General features: G+C 50.5%; 1 protein-coding gene across 2 annotated transcripts in view; it reads left to right on the top strand.

The window, feature by feature from the left end:
* Positions 1–23,197, top strand: part of LOC134337106 (integrin alpha-E-like) — a 296,891-nt gene that overhangs the window by 32,910 nt on the left and 240,784 nt on the right. For both annotated transcript variants that reach the window (XM_063031953.1, XM_063031952.1), the window contains exons 6-7: positions 5,446–5,559; positions 19,591–19,706. In XM_063031953.1, the coding sequence (XP_062888023.1) occupies positions 5,446–5,559; positions 19,591–19,706 (230 nt within the window). The remainder of the gene's footprint in view (positions 1–5,445; positions 5,560–19,590; positions 19,707–23,197) is intronic.

Genomic DNA, 23,197 nt, shown 5'->3' with positions numbered 1-23,197 from the left:
TACAGGAGATTATGGTGTGCTTTTACAGGATGCTGGTGAGACTGCTCTTTAGATTAGATTAGATTATGAAGACACGCAGTTCTCTTTTATTGTCATTTAGAAATGCATGCATTAAGAAATGACACAATATTCCTCCGGAGTGATATCACAGAAACACAAGACAGACCAAGACTGAAAAACTAACAAAACCACATAATTATAACATATAGTTACAACAGTGCAACAATACCATAACTTGACGAAGAACAGTCCATGGCACAGTATAAAAGTTCAAAGTCTCTCGAAAGTCCCACATCTCACGCAGACGGGAGAAGGAAGAAAGCTCTCCCTGCCATGCCCGACTACAGTCCGACTCTGAGTCGTCTGAAAACTTAGAGCTCCGATCAGCCCGCCGACACCGAGTACCGAGCACCATCTCTATCTGAACGCTTCGACCTCAGCCTCGGTCGCCAGCAGCAGGCAAAGCCGGGGATTTTGGGGCCTTCCCTCCGGAGATTCTCGAACACACAGTAGCAACGACAGCGAAACCAGGCATTTCAGAAATTTCTCCAGATGTTCCTCTGCTTCTCACGTCTGTCTTCATCAGATTAGAATTGTCCACGGCCCCTATTTAACAGATACAATATAATTTCACCGAGGAGCTGCGCTTGCTGCGTTTTCTCCTCCCGCCCGAAGAACTGGGTTTAATTTTGGTCACTTAGCTATAGCAAGGATCACACACAAAGTGCAGGAGGAACTCAACAGGTCAGGCAACATCTATGGAAATGAACAGTCGATGTTTCAGGATTCAGTAGCATAGCAGTTGATCCAGTGCTCTACACCGCCAGTGATTGGGGTTCCATTCCTATTGCTGATGGTAAGGAGTTTGTACGTGCTCCCTGTCAGTGCATAGGTTTCCTTCAGATGCTCCAGTTTCTTCCCACATTCCAAAGATTTATGCATTAGTAAGGGTTAGTAAGTTGTAGCCATACTATGTTAGCACCAACACTCACAACATGCTGGAGGAACTCAGCAGGTCGGGCATCATCTGTGGAAAAAATCGGTTGAGGTTTCAGGCTGGAACCCTTCATCAGGACTGAAGAGGGAAGGGGCAGAGGCCCTATAAAGAAGGTGGGGGGAGGGTGGGAAGGAGAAGGCTGGTAGGTTCCAGGTGAAAAACCAGTAAGGGGAAAGATAAAGGGGTGGGGGAAGGGAGGCAGGGAGGTGATAGACAGGAAAGGTGAAGAAAGAATAGGGGAAAACACAATGGGTAGTAGAAGGAGGCGGAACCATGAGGGAGGTGATAGGCAGCTGGGGGAGGTGGCAGAGTGAAATAGGGATAGGGGAAGGGAGGGGGAGGGAATTACCAGAAGTTGGAGAATTCTATGTTCATACCAAGGGGCTGGAGACTACCTAGATGGTATATGAGATGTTGCTCCTCCAACCTGAGTTTAGCCTCATCATGGCAGTAGAGGAGGCCATGTATGGACATATCCGAAAGGGAATGTGAAGCAGAGTTGAAGTGGGTGGCAACCGGAAGAACCTGTCTGTTCTGGCGGACGGAGCGGAGGTGCTTGACGAAGCGGTCCCCCAATCTGCGTCGGGTTTCACTGATGTAGAGGAGGCCGCACCAGGAGCTCCGGATGCAATAGATGACCCCAACAGACTCACAAGTGAAGTGTTGCCTCACCTGGAAGGACTGTTTGGGGCCCTGAATGGTGGCAAGAGAGGAGGTGTAGGGACAGGTGTAGCACTTGAACTTACAGGGATGTGCCAGGTGGGAGATCCGTGGGGAGGGACATGTTGTCCAGGGAGTCACAGAGGGACTGATCCCTGCGGAAAGCGGAGAGGGGTGGAGAGGGAAAGATGTGCTTAGTGGTGGGGTCCTGTTGAAGGTGGCGGAAGTTGTGGAGGATAATGTGCTGGATCCGGAGACTGGTGAGGTGGTAGGTGAGGACAAGGGGAACTCTGTTCCTGTTGTGGTGGTGGGAGGATGGGGTGAGGGCTGAGGTGCGGGAAATGGAGGAGATGCGGGTGAGGGCATCATTGATGACGGCAGAAAGGAAATCATGATCCTTAAAGAAAGAGGACATTTGGGATGTCCTGGAACGGAAAACCTCATCCTGGGAGCAGATGCAGCGGAGATGGAGGAACTAGGAATAGGGAATGGCATTTTTGTATGTAGCATGGTGGGAAGAGGTATAGTCGAGGTAGTTATGAGAGTCAGTGGGCTTGTAGAAGATGTCAGTGGATAGTCTGTCTCCAGAGATGGAGACTAAGAGATTGAGAAAGGGGAGCTAAGTGTCCGAGATAGACCAAGTGAATTTGAGGGCTGGGTGGAAGTTTGAAGTAAAGTCGATGAAAGTGACGAGCTCAGCATGGTTGCAGGAAGCAGCACCAATGTAGTTGTCAATGTACCGAAGGAAAAGTCAGGGAGCAGTACCAGAATAGGTTTGGAGCACAGACTGTTCCATATAGCCAACGAAGAAGCAGGCACAGCTGGGGCCCATGCGAGTGCCCATAGCTACGCCCTTAGTCTGAAGAAAGTGGGAAGAGCCAAAAGAGAAGTTATTAAGTGTGAGAACCAGTTCCGCCTACCAGAGGAGGACAGTGGTGGTGGGGAACTGGTAAGGTCTATTGTCCAGAAAGTAGTGGAGGGCTTTGAGGCCTTCTTGATGGGGAATGGAGACGTATAGGTTTACTGCCATGATAAGGCTAAACTCAGGTTGGAGGAGCAACACCTCATATAACGTCTGGATAGTCTCCAGCCCCTTGGAATGAAAACTGAATTCTCCAACTTCCGGTAATTCCCTCCCCCACCTTCCCCTATCCCTATTTCACTCTGCCCCCTCCCCCAGCTGCCTATCACCTCCCTCTTGGTTCTGCCTTCTTCTACTACCCATTGTGTTTTCCCCTATTCTTTCTTCACCTTTCCTGCCTATCACCTCCCTGCCTCCCTCCCCCACCCCTTTATCTTTCCCCTTACTGGTTTTTCACCTGGAACCTACCAGCCTTCTCCTTCCCACCCTCCCCCCACCTTCTTTATAGGGCCTCTGCCCCTTCCCCCTACAGTCCTGTCGAAGGGTTCCGGCCTGAAACGTTGACTGATGGTATCCATGGATGCTGCCCGACCTGTTGAGTTCCTCCAGCGTGTTGTGAGTGTTAATTTGACCCCAGCGTCTGCAGAGTATTTTGTGTTTATGTTAGTACCAGAAGTATGGCGACATTTAACATAGAACATAGAATAGCACAGCATAGTACAGGCCCTTTGGCCCACAATGTTGTGCCGACCCTTAAACCCTGCCTCCCATATAACCCCCCACCTTAAATTCCTCCATGTACCTGTCTAGTAGTCTCTTAAATTTCACAAGTGTATCTGCCTCCACCACTGACTCAGGCAGTGCATTCCACACAGCAAACACTCTCTGAGTAAAAAACCTTCCTCTAATATCCCCCTTGAACTTCCCACCCCTTACCTTAAAGCCATGTCCTCTTGTATTGAGCAGTGGTGCCCTGGGGAAGAGGCGTTGTCTGTCCACTCTATCTATTCCTCTTAATATCTTGTACACCCCTATCATGTCTCCTCTCATCCTCCTTTTCTCCAAAGAATAAAGCCCTAGCTCCCTTAATCTCTGATCATAATGCATACTCTCTAAACCAGGCAGCATCCTGGTAAATCTCCTCTGTACCCTTTCCAATGCTTCCACATCCTTCCTATAGTGAGGGGACCAGAACTGGACACAGTGCTCCAAGTGTGGCCTCACCAGAGTTTTATAGAGCTGCAGCCTACATTTGCGGGCTGCCCAACATATCCTTGCATTGTCTTGGTCATTGACGCAAAAGATTTATTTCACTCTATGTTTCAATGTTTTAATGTACATGGGGCAAATAGAGCTAATCTTTGTAATCTTTATCTTTATAGTGGGCTAGAATAAGAGTGGATATGTAAGCAGATCACAGAAATAGTAAATACGAGAAAGGGGGAAGATGCCAGAATAAAAAGGTGGGGTGAGGGGAAGGAGGCTAGCTGGAAGGTCTTAGGTGAAGCCAGGAGTTTGGGAAAGGCAAAGGGCTGGAGAGGAAGGAATCTGATAGGACAGGAGAGTGGACCATAGAAGAAAGGGAATGAGGAGGTGACCCAGCGGGGAGTGCTAGGCAGGTCAGAAGAGGTAAAATACCAGAGCAGGTAATAGAAGAAGAATGAAGGGGGAGGTAACTTTTTTACCGGAGAGAGAAATTCAAGGCTACCCAGATGGAATGAAAGGTGTTGCTCCTCCACCCTGAGGGTGGCCTCATCTTGGCACAAGAGAAGGCCAAGGGCAAGTATGTCAGAAAGGGAGTGGGAACTGGAATTACAATGTTTGGACTCCGTGAAGTTCTGCTTTTGGGAGATGGAGCGGAGGTGCTCAGTGAAGCAGTCCTCCAATTTACGACGGGTCTCACAATAGGGGAGGCCACATCTGGAGCACCAGACACAATAGATGACCCCAGCAGATTCACAGGTGAAGTGTTGCCTCTCCTGGAGGTGAATGGGCAGGTGTAGCACTTGGGCGACTTGCAGGGATAAATTTTGGGAGGAAAATTAGTGGGGAGGAACAAATAGACAAGGGAATGGTGGAGGGAGCGATCCCCGCAGAAAGCGGTCAGTGGCGGGAGAGATAAAGGTATGTTTAGTGGTAGGATCCCTTTGGAGATGGTGGAAGTTGAAGAGGATGATGTGTTGGATGCAAAGGCTCATGGGGTGGTAGATAAGGATAAGCGGAACTCTATCACCGTTAAGGCGGCAGGAAGATGGAGTGGGCATGGATGTTTGGAAAATGGAGATGTGGGTGAAGGCAGCATCAGTAATGGAGGAAGAAGACATTCTTTGAAGAAAGAAGACATCCTTGACATCCTGGAAAGGAGAGTCACATCCTGGTAGCAGATGTGGAGGAGATGAATTAACTGAGAAAAAGGAATAACATTTTTACAGGGGCTCTGATGGGAAGAGGTACAGTCAAAATACCCCTTGGGAATCAATAAGTTTATAAAAGATATTGATTGAGAGTTTGCTTCCAGAGATAGAGACAGAGAGATGGAGAAAGGGGAGGGAGGTCTTATAGAGGAGATCACAGAAAGAGTGGAGGATTTTAATTTTCTGAATATTGATTGGAATTGCCTTAACTTAATGGGCTTAGATGGGATGGAATTTATTTAATGTGCTAAGGATAGTTTATCTCACCAGAAAGTGGGTTGTTCTTGACCTTAGTTTAGGTAGATGGAATTTAATCCAGACAAGTATGATGTTCTCCCTGGAGTGAAGGAAGTTGAGTGATGACTTGATAGAAATATGTAAGATTATAAGAGACATGGATTGGGTTGATAGTCAAAATCTTTTTCTCTTGGTAAGGAGTTTTAAAGGGAATTTAAGGATAATGCCCTGGTTGTACAGTAACTTTGATGTGGCTTTTGTAATTTCTCGAACAGGCAAGTCCAACAACAACAACAACAACAACAACAACAACAACAGCAGCAGCAACAACAACAACAACAACAACAACAACAACAACAACAACAACGACGAAGACGATGAATTTCCAGGTAACAGATCAATGATTAACTGAAGATCATTGGCAGCAGGGTGGATGTTTGAATAATAATATAATATGTTTCAAAAATAATATAAAGGATACCATTATAATGGAGTGCAGGGACAGAGAAATCTGTTGGCACAAGACATTGAAAAAGGCTTACACAATTCTGGGCTTTATCAACAGGGGTATTCTGAATAAAAGGAAGAAATTCATGTCGATCTTTATTGTGAGAAGTGTGGAGTTGCGGAATAATCTAATCTAATAAGTATTGTTACAATATTATTACAGGGCAGTAGTACTGCAACTTGAGAGTAGATCACTGCTCTACTCTCTCTACACAATATATATATATTTTGTAATTGATTGTATTTTTTATTATGTATTGCACTGTACTGCATGCACAAAACAACAAATTTCATGTCCTATGCCAGGTATAGTAAGCCTGATTCTGATTCTGCTGTTCTCCTAAGGGGTTGTCTATTGGTGGTCTTCAGGTTGCTGTAGAGGCTGATCTAGGATCAACATATTCTGGTGAAGTGTGGGCTCCACACCCATTCACCACTGCCTGATCACCACAAGACTTAATCCAGGATGTCAGGGTGGATTCCCTTAATGGAGAATGCCTGTGTATGATGATGTTTAATGAAGGGAGGCTGATGCATAGGCAGCCGCTACACAGTCCCTGACAGATCAAGGCCAGGCTCCGATAGCATGGAGTTGCACTAGGGACGGCCAGGCTCCGATAGCATGGAGTTGCACTAGGGATGGCCAGGCTCCGATAGCATGGAGTTGCACTAGGGATGGCTAGTGTCCGATAGCATGGAGTTGCACTAGGGATCAAGGCCAGGCTCTGATAGCATGGAGTTGCACTCGGGATGGCCAGGGTCCGACAGCATGGAGTTGCACTAGGGATGGCCAGGCTCCAATAGCATGGAGTTGCACTAGGGATGGCCAGGATACGATAGCATGGAGTTGCACTAGGGATGGCCAGGCTCCGATAGCATGGAGTTGCACTAGGAATGGCCAGGGTCCGATAGCATGGAGTTGCACTAGGGATGGCCAGGCTCCGATAGCATGGAGTTGCACGAGGGATGGCCAGGGTCCCATAGCATGGAGTTGCACTAGGGATGGCTAGGCTCCGACAGCATGGAGTTGCACTAGGGATGGCTAGGCTCCGATAGCATGGAGTTGCACTAGGGATGGCCAGATTCCGATAGCATGGAGTTGCACTAGGGATGGCTAGGGTCCGATAGCATGGAGTTCCACTAGGGATGGCTAGGCTCCGATAGCATGGAGTTGCACTAGGGATGGCTAGGCTCCGATAGCATGGAGTTGCACTAGGGATGGCTAGGGTCTGATAGCATGCAGTTGCACTAGGGATGGACAGGCTCCGATAGCATGGAGTTGCACTAGGGTTGGCTAGTGTCCGATAGCATGGAGTTGCACTAGGGATCAAGGCCAGGCTCTGATAGCATGGAGTTGCACTCGGGATGGCCAGGGTCCGACAGCATGGAGTTGCACTAGGGATGGCCAGGGTCCGATAGCATGGAGTTGCACTAGGGATGGCTAGGCTCCGATAGCATGGAGTTGCACTAGGGATGGCCAGGGTCCAATAGCATGGAGTTGCACTGGGGATGACCAGGCTCCGATAGCATGGAGTTGCACTGGGGATGGCCAGGCTCTGATAGCATGGAGTTGCACTAGGGATGGCCAGGATACGATAGCATGGAGTTGCACTAGGGATGGCCAGGCTCCGATAGCATGGAGTTGCACTAGGGATGGCCAGGGTCCGATAGCATGGAGTTGCACTCGGGATGGCTAGGCTCCGATAGCATGGAGTTGCACTAGGGATGGCCAGGGTCCGATAGCATGGAGTTGCACTAGGGATGGCCAGGCTCCGATAGCATGGAGTTGCACTAGGGATGGCCAGGGTCCGATAGCATGGAGTTGCACTAGGGATGGCTAGGCTCCGATATCATGGAGTTGCACTAGGGATGGCTAGGCTCCGATAGCATGGAGTTGCACTAGGGATGGCTAGATTCCGATAGCATGGAGTTGCACTAGGGATGGCTAGGGTCCGATAGCATGGAGTTCCACTAGGGATGGCTAGGCTCCGATAGCATGGAGTTGCACTAGGGATGGCTAGGCTCCGATAGCATGGAGTTGCACTAGGGATGGCTAGGGTCTGATAGCATGCAGTTGCACTAGGGATGGCCAGGCTCCGATAGCATGGAGTTGCACTAGGGTTGGCTAGTGTCCGATAGCATGGAGTTGCACTAGGGATCAAGGCCAGGCTCTGATAGCATGGAGTTACACTCGGGATGGCCAGGGTCCGACAGCATGGAGTTGCACTAGGGATGGCCAGGGTCCGATAGCATGGAGTTGCACTAGGGATGGCTAGGCTCCGATAGCATGGAGTTGCACTAGGGATGGCCAGGGTCCAATAGCATGGAGTTGCACTAGGGATGGCCCGGCTCCGATAGCATGGAGTTGCACTGGGGATGGCCAGGCTCCGATAGCATGGAGTTGCACTAGGGATGGCTAGGGTCCGATAGCATGGAGTTGCAGTAGGGATGGCCAGGGTCCGATAGCATGGAGTTGCACTAGGGATGGCCAGGGTCCAATAGCATGGAGTTGCACTAGGGATGGCCAGGGTCCGATAGCATGGAGTTGCACTAGGGATGGCCAGGCTCCGATAGCATGGAGTTGCACTAGGGATGGCTTAGGTCCGATAGCATGGAGTTGCACTAGGGATGGCCCGGCTCCGATAGCATGGAGTTGCACTAGGGATGGCTAGGGTCCGATAGCATGGAGTTGCACTAGGGATGGCTAGGCTACGATAGCATGGAGTTGCACTAGGGATGGCCAGGGTCCGATAGCATGGAGTTGCACTAGGGATGGCTAGGCTCCGATAGCATGGAGTTGCACTAGGGATGGCCAGGGTCCGATAGCATGGAGTTGCACTAGGGATGGCCAGGCTCCGATAGCATGGAGTTGCACTAGGGATGGCTAGGGTCCGATAGCATGGAGTTGCACTAGGGATGGCCAGGGTCCGATAGCATGGAGTTGCACTAGGGATGGCCAGGCTCCGATAGCATGGAGTTGCACTAGGGTTAGCCAGGGTCCGATAGCATGGAGTTGCACTAGGGATGGCCAGGCTCCGATAGCATGCAGTTGCACTAGGGATGGCTAGGGTCCGATAGCATGGAGTTGCACTAGGGATGGCTAGGCTCCGATAGCATGCAGTTGCACTAGGGATGGCCAGGGTCCGATAGCATGGAGTTGCACTAGGGATGGCTAGGCTCCGATAGCATGGAGTTGCACTAGGGATGGCCAGGGTCCGATAGCATGGAGTTGCACTAGGGATGGCCAGGCTCCGATAGCATGGAGTTGCACTAGGGATGGCTAGGGTCCGATAGCATGGAGTTGCACTAGGGATGGCCAGGGTCCGATAGCATGGAGTTGCACTAGGGATGGCCAGGCTCCGATAGCATGGAGTTGCACTAGGGATGGCCAGGGTCCGATAGCATGGAGTTGCACTAGGGATGGCCAGGCTCCGATAGCATGGAGTTGCACTAGGGATGGCTAGGGTCCGATAGCATGGAGTTGCACTAGGGATGGCTAGGGTCCGATAGCATGGAGTTGCACTAGGGATGGCCAGGCTCCGATAGCATGGAGTTGCACTAGGGATGGCTAGGGTCCGATAGCATGGAGTTGCACTAGGGATGGCCAGGCTCCGATAGCATGGAGTTGCACTAGGGATGGCTAGGGTCCGATAGCATGGAGTTGCACTAGGGATGGCCAGGCTCCGATAGCATGGAGTTGCACTAGGGATGGCCAGGGTCCGATAGCATGGAGTTGCACTAGGGATGGCTAGGCTACGATAGCATGGAGTTGCACTAGGGATGGCTAAGCTCCGATAGCATGGAGTTGCACTAGGGATGGCCAGATTCCGATAGCATGGAGTTGCACTTGGGTTGGCTAGTGTCCGATAGCATGGAGTTGCACTAGGGATCAAGGCCAGGCTCTGATAGCATGGAGTTGCACTAGGGATGGCCAGGGTCCGATAGCATGGAGTTGCACTAGGGATGGCCAGGGTCCGATAGCATGGAGTTGCACTAGGGATGGCTAGGGTCCGATAGCATGGAGTTGCACTAGGGATGGCCAGGGTCCGATAGCATGGAGTTGCACTAGGGATGGCTAGGGTCCGATAGCATGGACTTGCACTAGGGATGGCTAGGCTCTGATAGCATGGAGTTGCACTAGGGATGGCTAGGGTCCGATAGCATGGAGTTGCACTAGGGATGGCTAGGGTCCGATAGCATGGAGTTGCACTAGGGATGGCCAGGCTCCGATAGCATGGAGTTGCACTAGGGATGGCCAGGCTCCGATAGCATGGAGTTGCACTAGGGATGGCCAGGGTCCGATAGCATGGAGTTGCACTAGGGATGGCTAGGGTCCGATAGCATGGAGTTGCACTAGGGATGGCCAGGCTCCGATAGCATGGAGTTGCACTAGGGATGGCTAGGCTCTGATAGCATGGAGTTGCACTAGGGATGGCTAGGGTCCGATAGCATGGAGTTGCACTAGGGATGGCTAGGGTCCGATAGCATGGAGTTGCACTAGGGATGGCCAGGCTCCGATAGCATGGAGTTGCACTAGGGATGGCCAGGCTCCGATAGCATGGAGTTGCACTAGGGATGGCTAGGCTCCGATAGCATGGAGTTGCACTAGGGATGGCCAGGCTCCGATAGCATGGAGTTGCACTAGGGATGGCTAGGCTCCGATAGCATGGAGTTGCACTAGGGATGGCCAGGGTCCGATAGCATGGAGTTGCACTAGGGATGGCTAGGGTCCGATAGCATGGAGTTGCACTAGGGATGGCCAGGCTCCGATAGCATGGAGTTGCACTAGGGATGGCTAGGGTCCGATAGCATGGAGTTGCACTAGGGATGGCTAGGGTCCGATAGCATGGAGTTGCACTAGGGATGGCCAGGCTCCGATAGCATGGAGTTGCACTAGGGATGGCTAGGGTCCGATAGCATGGAGTTGCACTAGGGATGGCCAGGCTCCGATAGCATGGAGTTGCACTAGGGATGGCCAGGCTCCGATAGCATGGAGTTGCACTAGGGATGGCTAGGGTCCGATAGCATGGAGTTGCACTAGGGATGGCTAGGGTCCGATAGCATGGAGTTGCACTAGGGATGGCTAGGGTCCGATAGCATGGAGTTGCACTAGGGATGGCCAGGGTCCGATAGCATGGAGTTGCACTAGGGATGGCCAGGCTCCGATAGCATGGAGTTGCACTAGGGATGGCTAGGCTCCGATAGCATGGAGTTGCACTAGGGATGGCTAGGCTCCGATAGCATGGAGTTGCACTAGGGATGGCTAGGCTCCGATAGCATGGAGTTGCACTAGGGATGGCCAGGCTCCGATAGCATGGAGTTGCACTAGGGATGGCCAGGCTCCGATAGCATGGAGTTGCACTAGGGATGGCTAGGGTCCGATAGCATGGAGTTGCACTAGGGATGGCCAGGCTCCGATAGCATGGAGTTGCACTAGGGATGGCCAGGGTCCGATAGCATGGAGTTGCACTAGGGATGGCTAGGCTCCGATAGCATGGAGTTGCACTAGGGATGGCCAGGGTCCGATAGCATGGAGTTGCACTAGGGATGGCCAGGCTCCGATAGCATGGAGTTGCACTAGGGATGGCCAGGGTCCGATAGCATGGAGTTGCACTAGGGATGGCTAGGCTCCGATAGCATGGAGTTGCACTAGGGATGGCCAGGGTCCAATAGCATGGAGTTGCACTGGGGATGGCCAGGGTCCGATAGCATGGAGTTGCACTAGGGATGGCCAGGCTCCGATAGCATGGAGTTGCACTAGGGATGGCTAGGCTCCGATAGCATGGAGTTGCACTAGGGATGGCCAGGCTCCGATAGCATGGAGTTGCACTAGGGATGGCCAGGGTCCGATAGCATGGAGTTGCACTAGGGATGGCCAGGGTCCGATAGCATGGAGTTGCACTAGGGATGGCTAGGCTCCGATAGCATGGAGTTGCACTAGGGATGGCCAGGGTCCGATAGCATGGAGTTGCACTAGGGATGGCCAGGCTCCGATAGCATGGAGTTGCACTAGGGATGGCCAGGCTCCGATAGCATGGAGTTGCACTAGGGATGGCTAGGGTCCGATAGCATGGAGTTGCACTAGGGATGGCCAGGGTCCGATAGCATGGAGTTGCACTAGGGATGGCCAGGGTCCGATAGCATGGAGTTGCACTAGGGATGGCCAGGGTCCGATAGCATGGAGTTGCACTAGGGATGGCCAGGCTCCGATAGCATGGAGTTGCACTAGGGATGGCTTAGGTCCGATAGCATGGAGTTGCACTAGGGATGGCCAGGCTCCGATAGCATGGAGTTGCACTAGGGATGGCTAGGCTCCGATAGCATGGAGTTGCACTAGGGATGGCTAGGGTCCGATAGCATGGAGTTGCACTAGGGATGGCTAGGGTCCGATAGCATGGAGTTGCACTAGGGATGGCCAGGGTCCGATAGCATGGAGTTGCACTAGGGATGGCTAGGCTCCGATAGCATGGAGTTGCACTAGGGATGGCTAGGCTCTGATAGCATGGAGTTGCACTAGGGATGGCTAGGGTCCGATAGCATGGAGTTGCACTAGGGATGGCTAGGGTCCGATAGCATGGAGTTGCACTAGGGATGGCCAGGCTCCGATAGCATGGAGTTGCACTAGGGATGGCCAGGCTCCGATAGCATGGAGTTGCACTAGGGATGGCCAGGGTCCGATAGCATGGAGTTGCACTAGGGATGGCTAGGCTCCGATAGCATGGAGTTGCACTAGGGATGGCCAGGGTCCGATAGCATGGAGTTGCACTAGGGATGGCTAGGCTCCGATAGCATGGAGTTGCACTAGGGATGGCCAGGCTCCGATAGCATGGAGTTGCACTAGGGATGGCTAGGGTCCGATAGCATGGAGTTGCACTAGGGATGGCCAGGGTCCGATAGCATGGAGTTGCACTAGGGATGGCCAGGGTCCAATAGCATGGAGTTGCACTAGGGATGGCCAGGGTCCGATAGCATGGAGTTGCACTAGGGATGGCCAGGCTCCGATAGCATGGAGTTGCACTAGGGATGGCTTAGGTCCGATAGCATGGAGTTGCACTAGGGATGGCCCGGCTCCGATAGCATGGAGTTGCACTAGGGATGGCTAGGGTCCGATAGCATGGAGTTGCACTAGGGATGGCTAGGCTCTGACAGCATGGAGTTGCACTAGGGATGGCTAGGGTCCGATAGCATGGAGTTGCACTAGGGATGGCTAGGCTACGATAGCATGGAGTTGCACTAGGGATGGCCAGGGTCCGATAGCATGGAGTTACACTAGGGATGGCTAGGCTCCGATGGCATGGAGTTGCACTAGGAATGGCCAGGGTCCGATAGCATGGAGTTGCACTAGGGATGGCCAGGCTCCGATAGCATGGAGTTGCACTAGGAATGGCTAGGGTCCGATAGCATGGAGTTGCACTAGGGATGGCCAGGGTCCGATAGCATGGAGTTGCACTAGGGATGGCCAGGCTCCAATAGCATGGAGTTGCACTAGGGTTAGCCAGGGTCCGATAGCATGGAGTTGCACTAGGGATGGCCAGGCTCCGATAGCATGCAGTTGCACTAGGGATGGCTAGGGTCCGATAGCATGGAGTTGCACTAGGGATGGCTAGGCTCTGATAGCATGGAGTTGCACTAGGGATGGCCAGGCTCCGATAGCATGGAGTTGCACTAGGGACGACTAGGGTCCGATGGCATGGAGTTGTACTAGGGATGGCTAGGTTCCGATAGCATGGAGTTGCACTAGGGATGGCTAGGGTCCGATAGCATGGAGTTGCACTAGGGATGGCTAGGGTCCGATAGCATGGACTTACACTAGGGATGGCTAGGCTCTGATAGCATGGAGTTGCACTAGGGATGGCTAGGGTCCGATAGCATGGAGTTGCACTATGGATGGCTAGGGTCCGATAGCATGGAGTTGCACTAGGGATGGCCAGGCTCCGATAGCATGGAGTTGCACTAGGGATGGCCAGGCTCCGATAGCATGGAGTTGCACTAGGGATGGCCAGGGTCCGATAGCATGGAGTTGCACTAGGGATGGCTAGGGTCCGATAGCATGGAGTTGCACTAGGGATGGCCAGGCTCCGATAGCATGGACTTGCACTAGGGATGGCTAGGCTCTGATAGCATGGAGTTGCACTAGGGATGGCTAGGGTCCGATAGCATGGAGTTGCACTAGGTATGGCTAGGGTCCGATAGCATGGAGTTGCACTAGGGATGGCCAGGCTCCGATAGCATGGAGTTGCACTAGGGATGGCCAGGCTCCGATAGCATGGAGTTGCACTAGGGATGGCTAGGCTCCGATAGCATGGAGTTGCACTAGGGATGGCCGGGCTCCGATAGCATGGAGTTGCACTAGTAATGGCTAGGCTCAGATAGCATGGAGTTGCACTAGGGATGGCCAGATTCCGATAGCATGGAGTTGCACTAGGGTTGGCTAGTGTCCGATAGCATGGAGTTGCACTAGGGATCAAGGCCAGGCTCTGATAGCATGGAGTTGCACTCGGGATGGCCAGGGTCCGACAGCATGGAGTTGCACTAGGGATGGCCAGGGTCCGATAGCATGGAGTTGCACTAGGGATGGCTAGGCTCCGATAGCATGGAGTTGCACTAGCGATGGCCAGGGTCCAATAGCATTGAGTTGCACTAGGGATGGCCCGGCTCTGATAGCATGGAGTTGCACTGGGGATGGCCAGGCTCCGATAGCATGGAGTTGCACTAGGGATGGCTAGGGTCCGATAGCATGGAGTTGCACTAGGGATGGCCAGGGTCCGATAGCATGGAGTTGCACTAGGGATGGCCAGGGTCCAATAGCATGGAGTTGCACTAGGGATGGCCAGGGTCCGATAGCATGGAGTTGCACTAGGGATGGCCAGGCTCCGATAGCATGGAGTTGCACTAGTGATGGCTTAGGTCCGATAGCATGGAGTTGCACTAGGGATGGCCCGGCTCCGATAGCATGGAGTTGCACTAGGGATGGCTAGGCTCTGACAGCATGGAGTTGCACTAGGGATGGCTAGGGTCCGATAGCATGGAGTTGCACTAGGGATGGCTAGGGTCCGATAGCACGGAGTTGCACTAGGGATGGCCAGGGTCCGATAGCATGGAGTTGCACTAGGGATGGCTAGGCTCCGATAGCATGGACTTGCACTAGGGATGGCTAGGCTCTGATAGCATGGAGTTGCACTAGGGATGGCTAGGGTCCGATAGCATGGAGTTGCACTAGGGATGGCTAGGGTCCGATAGCATGGAGTTGCACTAGGGATGGCCAGGCTCCGATAGCATGGAGTTGCACTAGGGATGGCCAGGGTCCGATAGCATGGAGTTGCACTAGGGATGGCTAGGCTCCGATAGCATGGAGTTGCACTAGGGATGGCTAGGCTCCGATAGCATGGAGTTGCACTGGGGATGGCCAGATTCCGATAGCATGGAGTTGCACTAGGGATGGCTTTGGTCCGATAGCATGGAGTTGCACTAGGGATGGCCAGGCTCCGATAGCATGGAGTTGCGCTAGGGATGGCTTGGGTCCGATAGCATGGAGTTGCACTAGGGATGGCCATGGTCCGATAGCATGGAGTTGCACTAGGGATGGCCAGGGTCCGATAGCATGGAGTTGCACTAGGGATGGCCAGGCTCCGATAGCATGGAGTTGCACTAGGGTTAGCCAGGGTCCGATAGCATGGAGTTGCACTAGGGATGGCCAGGCTCCGATAGCATGCAGTTGCACTAGGGATGGCTAGGGTCCGATAGCATGGAGTTGCACTAGGGATGGCTAGGGTCTGATAGCATGGAGTTGCACTAGGGATGGCCAGGCTCCGATAGCATGGAGTTGCACTAGGGATGGCTAGGGTCCGATAGCATGGAGTTGCACTAGGGACGACTAGGGTCCGATGGCATGGAGTTGTACTAGGGATGGCTAGGGTCCGATAGCATGGAGTTGCACTAGGGATGGCCAGGGTCCGATAGCATGGAGTTGCACTAGGGATGGCTAGGGTCCGATAGAATGGACTTGCACTAGGGATGGCTAGGCTCTGATAGCATGGAGCTGCACTAGGGATGGCTAGGGTCCGATAGCATGGAGTTGCACTAGGGATGGCTAGGGTCCGATAGCATGGAGTTGCACTAGGGATGGCCAGGCTCCGATAGCATGGAGTTGCTCTAGGGATGGCTAGGGTCCGATAGCATGGAGTTGCACTAGGGATGGCCAGGCTCCGATAGCATGGAGTTGCACTAGGGATGGCCAGGCTCTGATAGCATGGAGTTGCACTAGGGATGGCTAGGGTCCGATAGCATGGACTTGCACTAGGGATGGCTAGGCTCTGATAGCATGGAGTTGCACTAGGGATGGCTAGGGTCCGATAGCATGGAGTTGCTCTAGGGATGGCTTGGGTCCGATAGCATGGAGTTGCACTAGGGATGGCCAGGCTCCGATAGCATGGAGTTGCACTAGGGATGGCCAGGCTCCGATAGCATGGAGTTGCACTAGGGATGGCTAGGCTCCGATAGCATGGAGTTGCACTAGGGATGGCTAGGCTCCGATAGCATGGAGTTGCACTAGGGATGGCTAGGCTCCGATAGCATCGAGTTGCACTAGGGATGGCCAGGCTCCGATAGCATGGAGTTGCACTAGGGATGGCTAGGGTCCGATAGCATGGAGTTGCACTAGGGATGGCCAGGCTCCGATAGCATGGAGTTGCACTAGGGATGGCCAGGGTCCGATAGCATGGAGTTGCACTCGGGATGGCTAGGCTCCGATAGCATGGAGTTGCATTAGGGATGGCCAGGTTCCGATAGCATGGAGTTGCACTAGGGATGGCCAGGCTCCGATAGCATGGAGTTGCACTAGGGATGGCCAGGGTCCGATAGCATGGAGTTGCACTAGGGATGGCTAGGCTCCGATAGCATGGAGTTGCACTAGGGATGGCTAGGCTCCGATAGCATGGAGTTGCACTAGGGATGGCCAGATTCCGATAGCATGGAGTTGCACTAGGGTTGGCTAGTGTCCGATAGCATGGAGTTGCACTAGGGATCAAGGCCAGGCTCTGATAGCATGGAGTTGCACTCGGGATGGCCAGGGTCCGACAGCATGGAGTTGCACTAGGGATGGCCAGGGTCCGATAGCATGGAGTTGCACTAGGGATGGCTAGGCTCCGATAGCATGGAGTTGCACTAGGGATGGCCAGGGTCCAATAGCATGGAGTTGCACTAGGGATGGCCCGGCTCCGATAGCATGGAGTTGCACTGGGGATGGCCAGGCTCCGATAGCATGGAGTTGCACTAGGGATGGCTAGGGTCCGATAGCATGGAGTTGCACTAGGGATGGCCAGGGTCCGATAGCATGGAGTTGCACTAGGGATGGCCAGGTTCCAATAGCATGGAGTTGCACTAGGGATGGCCAGGGTCCGATAGCATGGAGTTGCACTAGGGATGGCCAGGCTCCGATAGCATGGAGTTGCACTAGGGATGGCTTAGGTCCGATAGCATGGAGTTGCACTAGGGATGGCCCGGCTCCGATAGCATGGAGTTGCACTAGGGATGGCTAGGCTCTGACAGCATGGAGTTGCACTAGGGATGGCTAGGGTCCGATAGCATGGAGTTGCACTAGGGATGGCTAGGGTCCGATAGCACGGAGTTGCACTAGGGATGGCCAGGGTCCGATAGCATGGAGTTGCACTAGGGATGGCTAGGCTCCGATAGCATGGACTTGCACTAGGGATGGCTAGGCTCTGATAGCATGGAGTTGCACTAGGGATGGCTAGGGTCCGATAGCATGGAGTTGCACTAGGGATGGCTAGGTTCCGATAGCATGGAGTTGCACTAGGGATGGCCAGGCTCCGATAGCATGGAGTTGCACTAGGGATGGCCAGGCTCTGATAGCATGGAGTTGCACTAGGGATGGCCAGGGTCCGATAGCATGGAGTTGCACTAGGGATGGCTAGGCTCCGATAGCATGGAGTTGCACTAGGGATGGCTAGGCTCCGATAGCATGGAGTTGCACTAGGGATGGCTAGGTTCCGATGGCATGGAGTTGCACTAGGGATGGCTGGGGTCCCTTTTCTGCTGCAGCCTTCCTCTGCCTTCATTGCATTGTGATGCATCATCATTTTCTGCCAGCTCCACCGTTGAGGTCTTGGTTGGGTCACTCTTTGTCTGGAACGTCCTTACAGCCATGGGTGACCCAACCAGCAGCTAAAGCCAGATGGCTAAACTCCTTATGGGATATCTCTTGGGATCTCAGGAATTGACCAGCCTCTCCACCGTGACAAAGTGACGATCCTTGGAGAAGAATATTACAGGGTAATCGTGAGGCCACCTCTGGAATACTGTGCATCGTTTTGATCCCTTTTTTGAAGAAGAATATTACAGGGTAATAGCGAAGCCATCCTGGATTACTGCACACAGTTTTGATTCCATTATTTGAGAAGGGATATGCAGGCGATGGAGGCAGTCTAAAGAAATATGGCTAATTCTTGGGATGAGAGGCAGCTGAAGAAATTATATCTGTATTCTTTAGAGTTTCGAAGAACGAAGAAGTACATACTGTGTATAGCAGGTGGATGTCGGGATATTTCTTGAATGAGGGAACATACTGTCACGATGAGAGAGTGATCATTCAGAACTGAGGTGCATAGGAAGCCCTTACAGAGGGTGGTGAATCTCCAGAAGTTCCTACCCCAGAGAGCCGAGAAGGCTAGGTAGTTTTTAAAAATATATTTATGGAGGAAGTATGTACACTTCTGACTGATCAGCAAACTGACACAGAAGAGAGGATGAGTCCTGGAGCAGATTAGCCATAATCATATCAAATAACAAGGCGAGTTTGAGGGGCCAAGTTCTCTTTAAATACTTCTCCTCGCACCCTAAATCTATGCACCCTAGTTTTGAGCGAGGGAGGGAGAGAGGGGAGAAGGAGAGGGAGGGGAAGGGAGAGGGAGGAGGGAGGGGGAGATATTAAGAGTGGGAGGTTATTTCTGTTAACACCTACAGTAGGGTAGTTAAATCTGGGGGCCCTTCTGGTGATGATGGTCTGAATAGGATGGGTAACATTTACCAGAACTGCAGGACAGTGAGGAGGAAGTAGTTTGGAAAGGATCACACACACCATTGATTGTAAATTGAATTGCCTTCACTTTATTTCTTACGTCCTTCACATACATGAGGAGTAAAAATCTTTACGTTATGTCTCCATCTAAATGTGCAATGTGCAATCATAGTAATTTATAATAAATAGAACAGTCAATGTAAGATGGAGTACACTCAAGTCAGCGTGCGTGGATCAGTCTGATGGCCTGGTGGAAGAAGCTGTCCCGGAGCCTGTTGGTCCGGGATTTTATGCTGCGGTACTGCTTCCTGGATGGTAGCAGCTGGAATAGATTGTGATTGGGGTGACTTGGGTCCCCGGTGATCCTACACACCCGTCCTTGTAAATGTCCTGAATCATGGGAAATTCACAGCTACAGATGCACTGAGCTGTCTGTACCATCTCTGCAGTGTCCTGCGATTAAGGCAGGTACAGTAGACATACATGTGTGCTTGTCAGAGTGCAGTGGAATATGTTTGCAGACACCATCCGTGATTCCAGACTGTTTGAAGACCATCAGATTTGAAAATTGTAAATTGTGTTTCTAGCCTTGATCGCTGGGAGGGGAATTCCATTCCAAAGTAAATTCTATTGCAGATGATTAAATTTTTTATTGATGGAAAGTTAAAGCTCGAATACATGAAATTAGAACTTGACTGGCAGAGTGGTACTGACACCTACACAGGAAATGCACTTAAGTGGGACATTAAATCACTAAAACCCATCTAAAGTTTCTTAAAATGTGAGAATAAGAAATTGAGGTATGATGCTTCTTAGAACTGAGCTAATGTGATGCATGCTTGTTTCACAGGTATTTATAAAGATTTTGTTTTTGCAGGCACAGAGATTGCAATTGTTCTGGATGGATCAGGAAGCATTGACCAGCAGGATTTTGAAATAGCAAAAGATTTTGTTATAACCATAACAAGAAATATTTGGAAAAGATGCTTTGAGGTAATTAATGAAAATGACTGAAAATGCAGAACTTGGGCTAATATATAGATTAATTTCAAAGTAGAAAATGTCAACTATTTATAATAAACAAAGCAAAAAGATGAAGGTATGAAAAACAGACAAATCACAAGTAAAAACAGAAAAGGTGGAAGTCCTCGGTAGACCAAGTGGCATTCGTGAGGGGAAAATATTGGGTTAATGTTACATCTTGATGACCTTTCATCAGAACTGGAGAACTGGCCTGAGTTGTTGATTTCATTGTTGAATCTTGAGTGCTGTAACATGCCTGTGAAAGATGAAATACTGTACCCTGAGACTACACTGGGATGCTTGTAACAGTGTAACAGGGTGAAGTCACTGTTAACAGTGTAAGTGGCATAAGATAGAATTGGCAGAGAAGATTAAGTAAAATCCAAAGAGATTTTATAAGTATATTAAGGGGAGAAAAGTAACCGGAGGAGAATAGGGCCTCTCAAAGACCAAATGGGACATCTTCGTGTGAGCAGTAGGTGAGCGACGTCCTTAATGACTCTTTCTCCTTTGTTTTTTCTCATGGACAAAGACAAGAAGAATGGAACAAGGAAAGTAAATTTAAATGAAAAGTAAATTTCAGAAGGATGAGGGGGTATCTTATTGAAACCTTTCAAATGTTGAAAGGCCTAGACAGAGTAGATGTGGAAAGGATATTTCCCATGGTGGGGGAGTCTAGGACAAGAGGGCACAGCCTCAGTATAGAGGGGTGGCCTTTCAAAACAGAGATGTGGAGAAATTTCTTTAGTGAAAGGTTGGTGAATTTGTGGAATTTCTTGCCACATGCAGCTGTGGAGGCCAGGTCATTGGGTGCATTTAAAGCAGAGATTGATAGGTTCTTGATTGGACTTGGCATCAAAGGTTAGGGGGAGAAGGCCAGAAACTGGGGTTGAGGAGGAGATAGAAAAAAGGAACAGCCATGATTGAATGGCAGAGCAGACTTGATGGGCCAGATAGCCTAATTCTGCTTCTATGTCTTATGGTGTTGTGGTTTAAATGGGGAGATTTTGGGGATAGTCTGCATTTTAGTAAAGAAGCTGATCTTCCTTCCAGTAAGATGGCATCATGCTCAGATTCAGCGACCTCTCTGGGGCCAACCAAAGGCTTTTTAAATGTCATTTTACAATTGCAAGACAAAGATAGAGTTAAGAACTTTGAGTACTGGAGGTCTACCGTATCAGGGAGTTGCTCATCGGCAGAGGAGCTGGAGGAGCTGGACTTGGTGCGCACTGTGTTGCAGAAAGATGTTGAAGTCGGTGCCTGAAGGCGGTGTATAGTGTAACAGTGAGTGATTGTCTTGGACTTATTTCTTGCAATCACAAGACGCTGTTGGGCAATGGTAATGTAAAATACTGCAAGTCCAGTTCACTGGTTTATTGGCGAGACCAAAGGCAGAGGAGCTGCTTGGCCTTGGTTGTAGCGAGGACTAGGCTTCATGCTGTGGGCTTGCTAGTCCAGTAGGGGAGATGTTGGGGAGGAGGTGTGGCACGGCATCCATGCTGGATTGAGGGCTGGCCTCTCCCATCAGTGCTGTGCTCCAGTATTTGCTCAGTAGAAGACAAGCTGGATTACATGTGTGCATGTGTACACTTGTCTGCAGACTGCTGAGACCTGCTTGCTCTTGCCGACAACACCCATGCACTATCAATTTACAGGACATGTCACTCAGGGACTTGGGTTATATATATATTTTTTGTGTGACTTGGCCCTATAGGAACGCTCTTTCATTTGGCTGTATTCATGAGTATTCACACATGTTTGAATGATAATTCAACTTAAAATTAAACTTGATGGATATCTTATAAGGTATGAAAGTAGATAAATCTTCAGAGCCTGATCAGGTATTTCCCAGAATACTGTGGGAGGCTGGAGGAGAAAATGTGGCAGGAGTCCTGGCTGACATATTTGATCATTGTTTGCCATAGGTGAGGAGCCAGTAGGGTGGAATCTAGCAAATGTTATCCCTTTAAAAGAGTGACAAGGAGCAACAGAACTATAGACAAATACAGTGTCTATAAAAAGTATTCACCCTCCTTGGAAGTTTTTATGTTTTAATATTTTACAACATTGAATCACAATGGATTTAATTTGGCCTTTTTGCCACTGATCAACAGAAAAAGGGTCTTTCAAGTCAAGGTGAAAACAGATCGCAACAAAGTGATCTAAATTAATTACAAATATAAAACACAAAATAATTGATTGCGTAAGTGTTTACCCTCTAATATGATGCACCAAATTTTCACTGGTGCAGCCAATTGGCTTCAGAAGTCACATAATTAGTTAAATGGAGATCACCATGTGCAGTCAAGGTGTTTCAATTGATTGTAGTAAAAATACACCTGTTTCTGGAAGTACCAACTGTTAGTGAGTCAGTATTCTGGCAAAAACTACACCATGAAGACAAAAGAATATTTCTTGCAACTCTGCAAAAGGTTTATTGAAAATCACAACTCAGGAGTTGGATATGAGAACATTTCCAAGTCACTGAGTACAGTTAGGTCAATCATCAAGAAATGGCAAGAATATGGCACAGCTGTAAATCTGCCTAGAGCAGGTCATCCTCAAAAACCGAGTGGCTGTGAAAGAAGGGGACTAGTGAGGGAGGCAACCAAGAGACTTATGACAACTCTGGAGGAGTTCAGTGGCTGAGATGGGAGAGACTGCAAATACATCAGCTGTTGCCCAGGTGCTTCATCCAGTCGCAGCTTTATGGGAGAGTGGTAAAGAGAAAGACACTGTTGAGAAAAGCTCACATAAAATCTTGGTTAGAGTTTGCCAGAAGGCATGCGGGAAACTCTGAAGTCAGCTGGAAGAAGGTTCTATGGTCTAATGAAACCAAAATTGAGCTTTTTGGCCAACAGAATAAATGCTATGTTTGGCATAAGCCAAACTCCACACATCATCAAAAGCATACAATCCCTACCGTGAAGCATGGTGGTGGCTGCATCATGCTGAGGGGATGCTTCACTGCAGCAGGTCTTGGAAGGCTTGTGAAGGTAGAGGGTAAAAGGAATGCACCAAGATGCAGGGAAATCCTGGAGGAAAACCTGATGCAGTCTGCAACAGAATTGTAGCTTGGGAGATTTATTTTCCAGGAAGACAATGACCCCAACCATAAAGCCAAGGCTACACAGGAATGGCTTTCAAACAACAAAGTTAATGTTCTGGTGGTCAAGTCAGAGTCCAGACCTCAATGCAATTGAGCATTTGTGGCTGGACTTGAAAACGGCTGCACGTTCACGATCCCCTTGCAATCTGACAGAGCTTGAGCAGTTTTGTGAAGAAGAATGGGGAAAATTGCAGTGTCCGGATGTGCAAAGCTGATAGAGACCTATTCACACAGACTCAAGGCTGTAATTGCTGTCAAAGTTACATCTACTGAATACTGACTTGAGGGGGTGAGTACTTATGCAATCAATTCTTTTGTGTTTTATAGTTGTAATTAATTTAGAATACTTTGT

Source organism: Mobula hypostoma, chromosome 23 (assembly GCF_963921235.1).
Source record: "Mobula hypostoma chromosome 23, sMobHyp1.1, whole genome shotgun sequence".
NCBI lineage: Eukaryota > Metazoa > Chordata > Chondrichthyes > Myliobatiformes > Myliobatidae > Mobula > Mobula hypostoma.
This window is presented reverse-complemented; position numbering and strand designations above follow the sequence as displayed.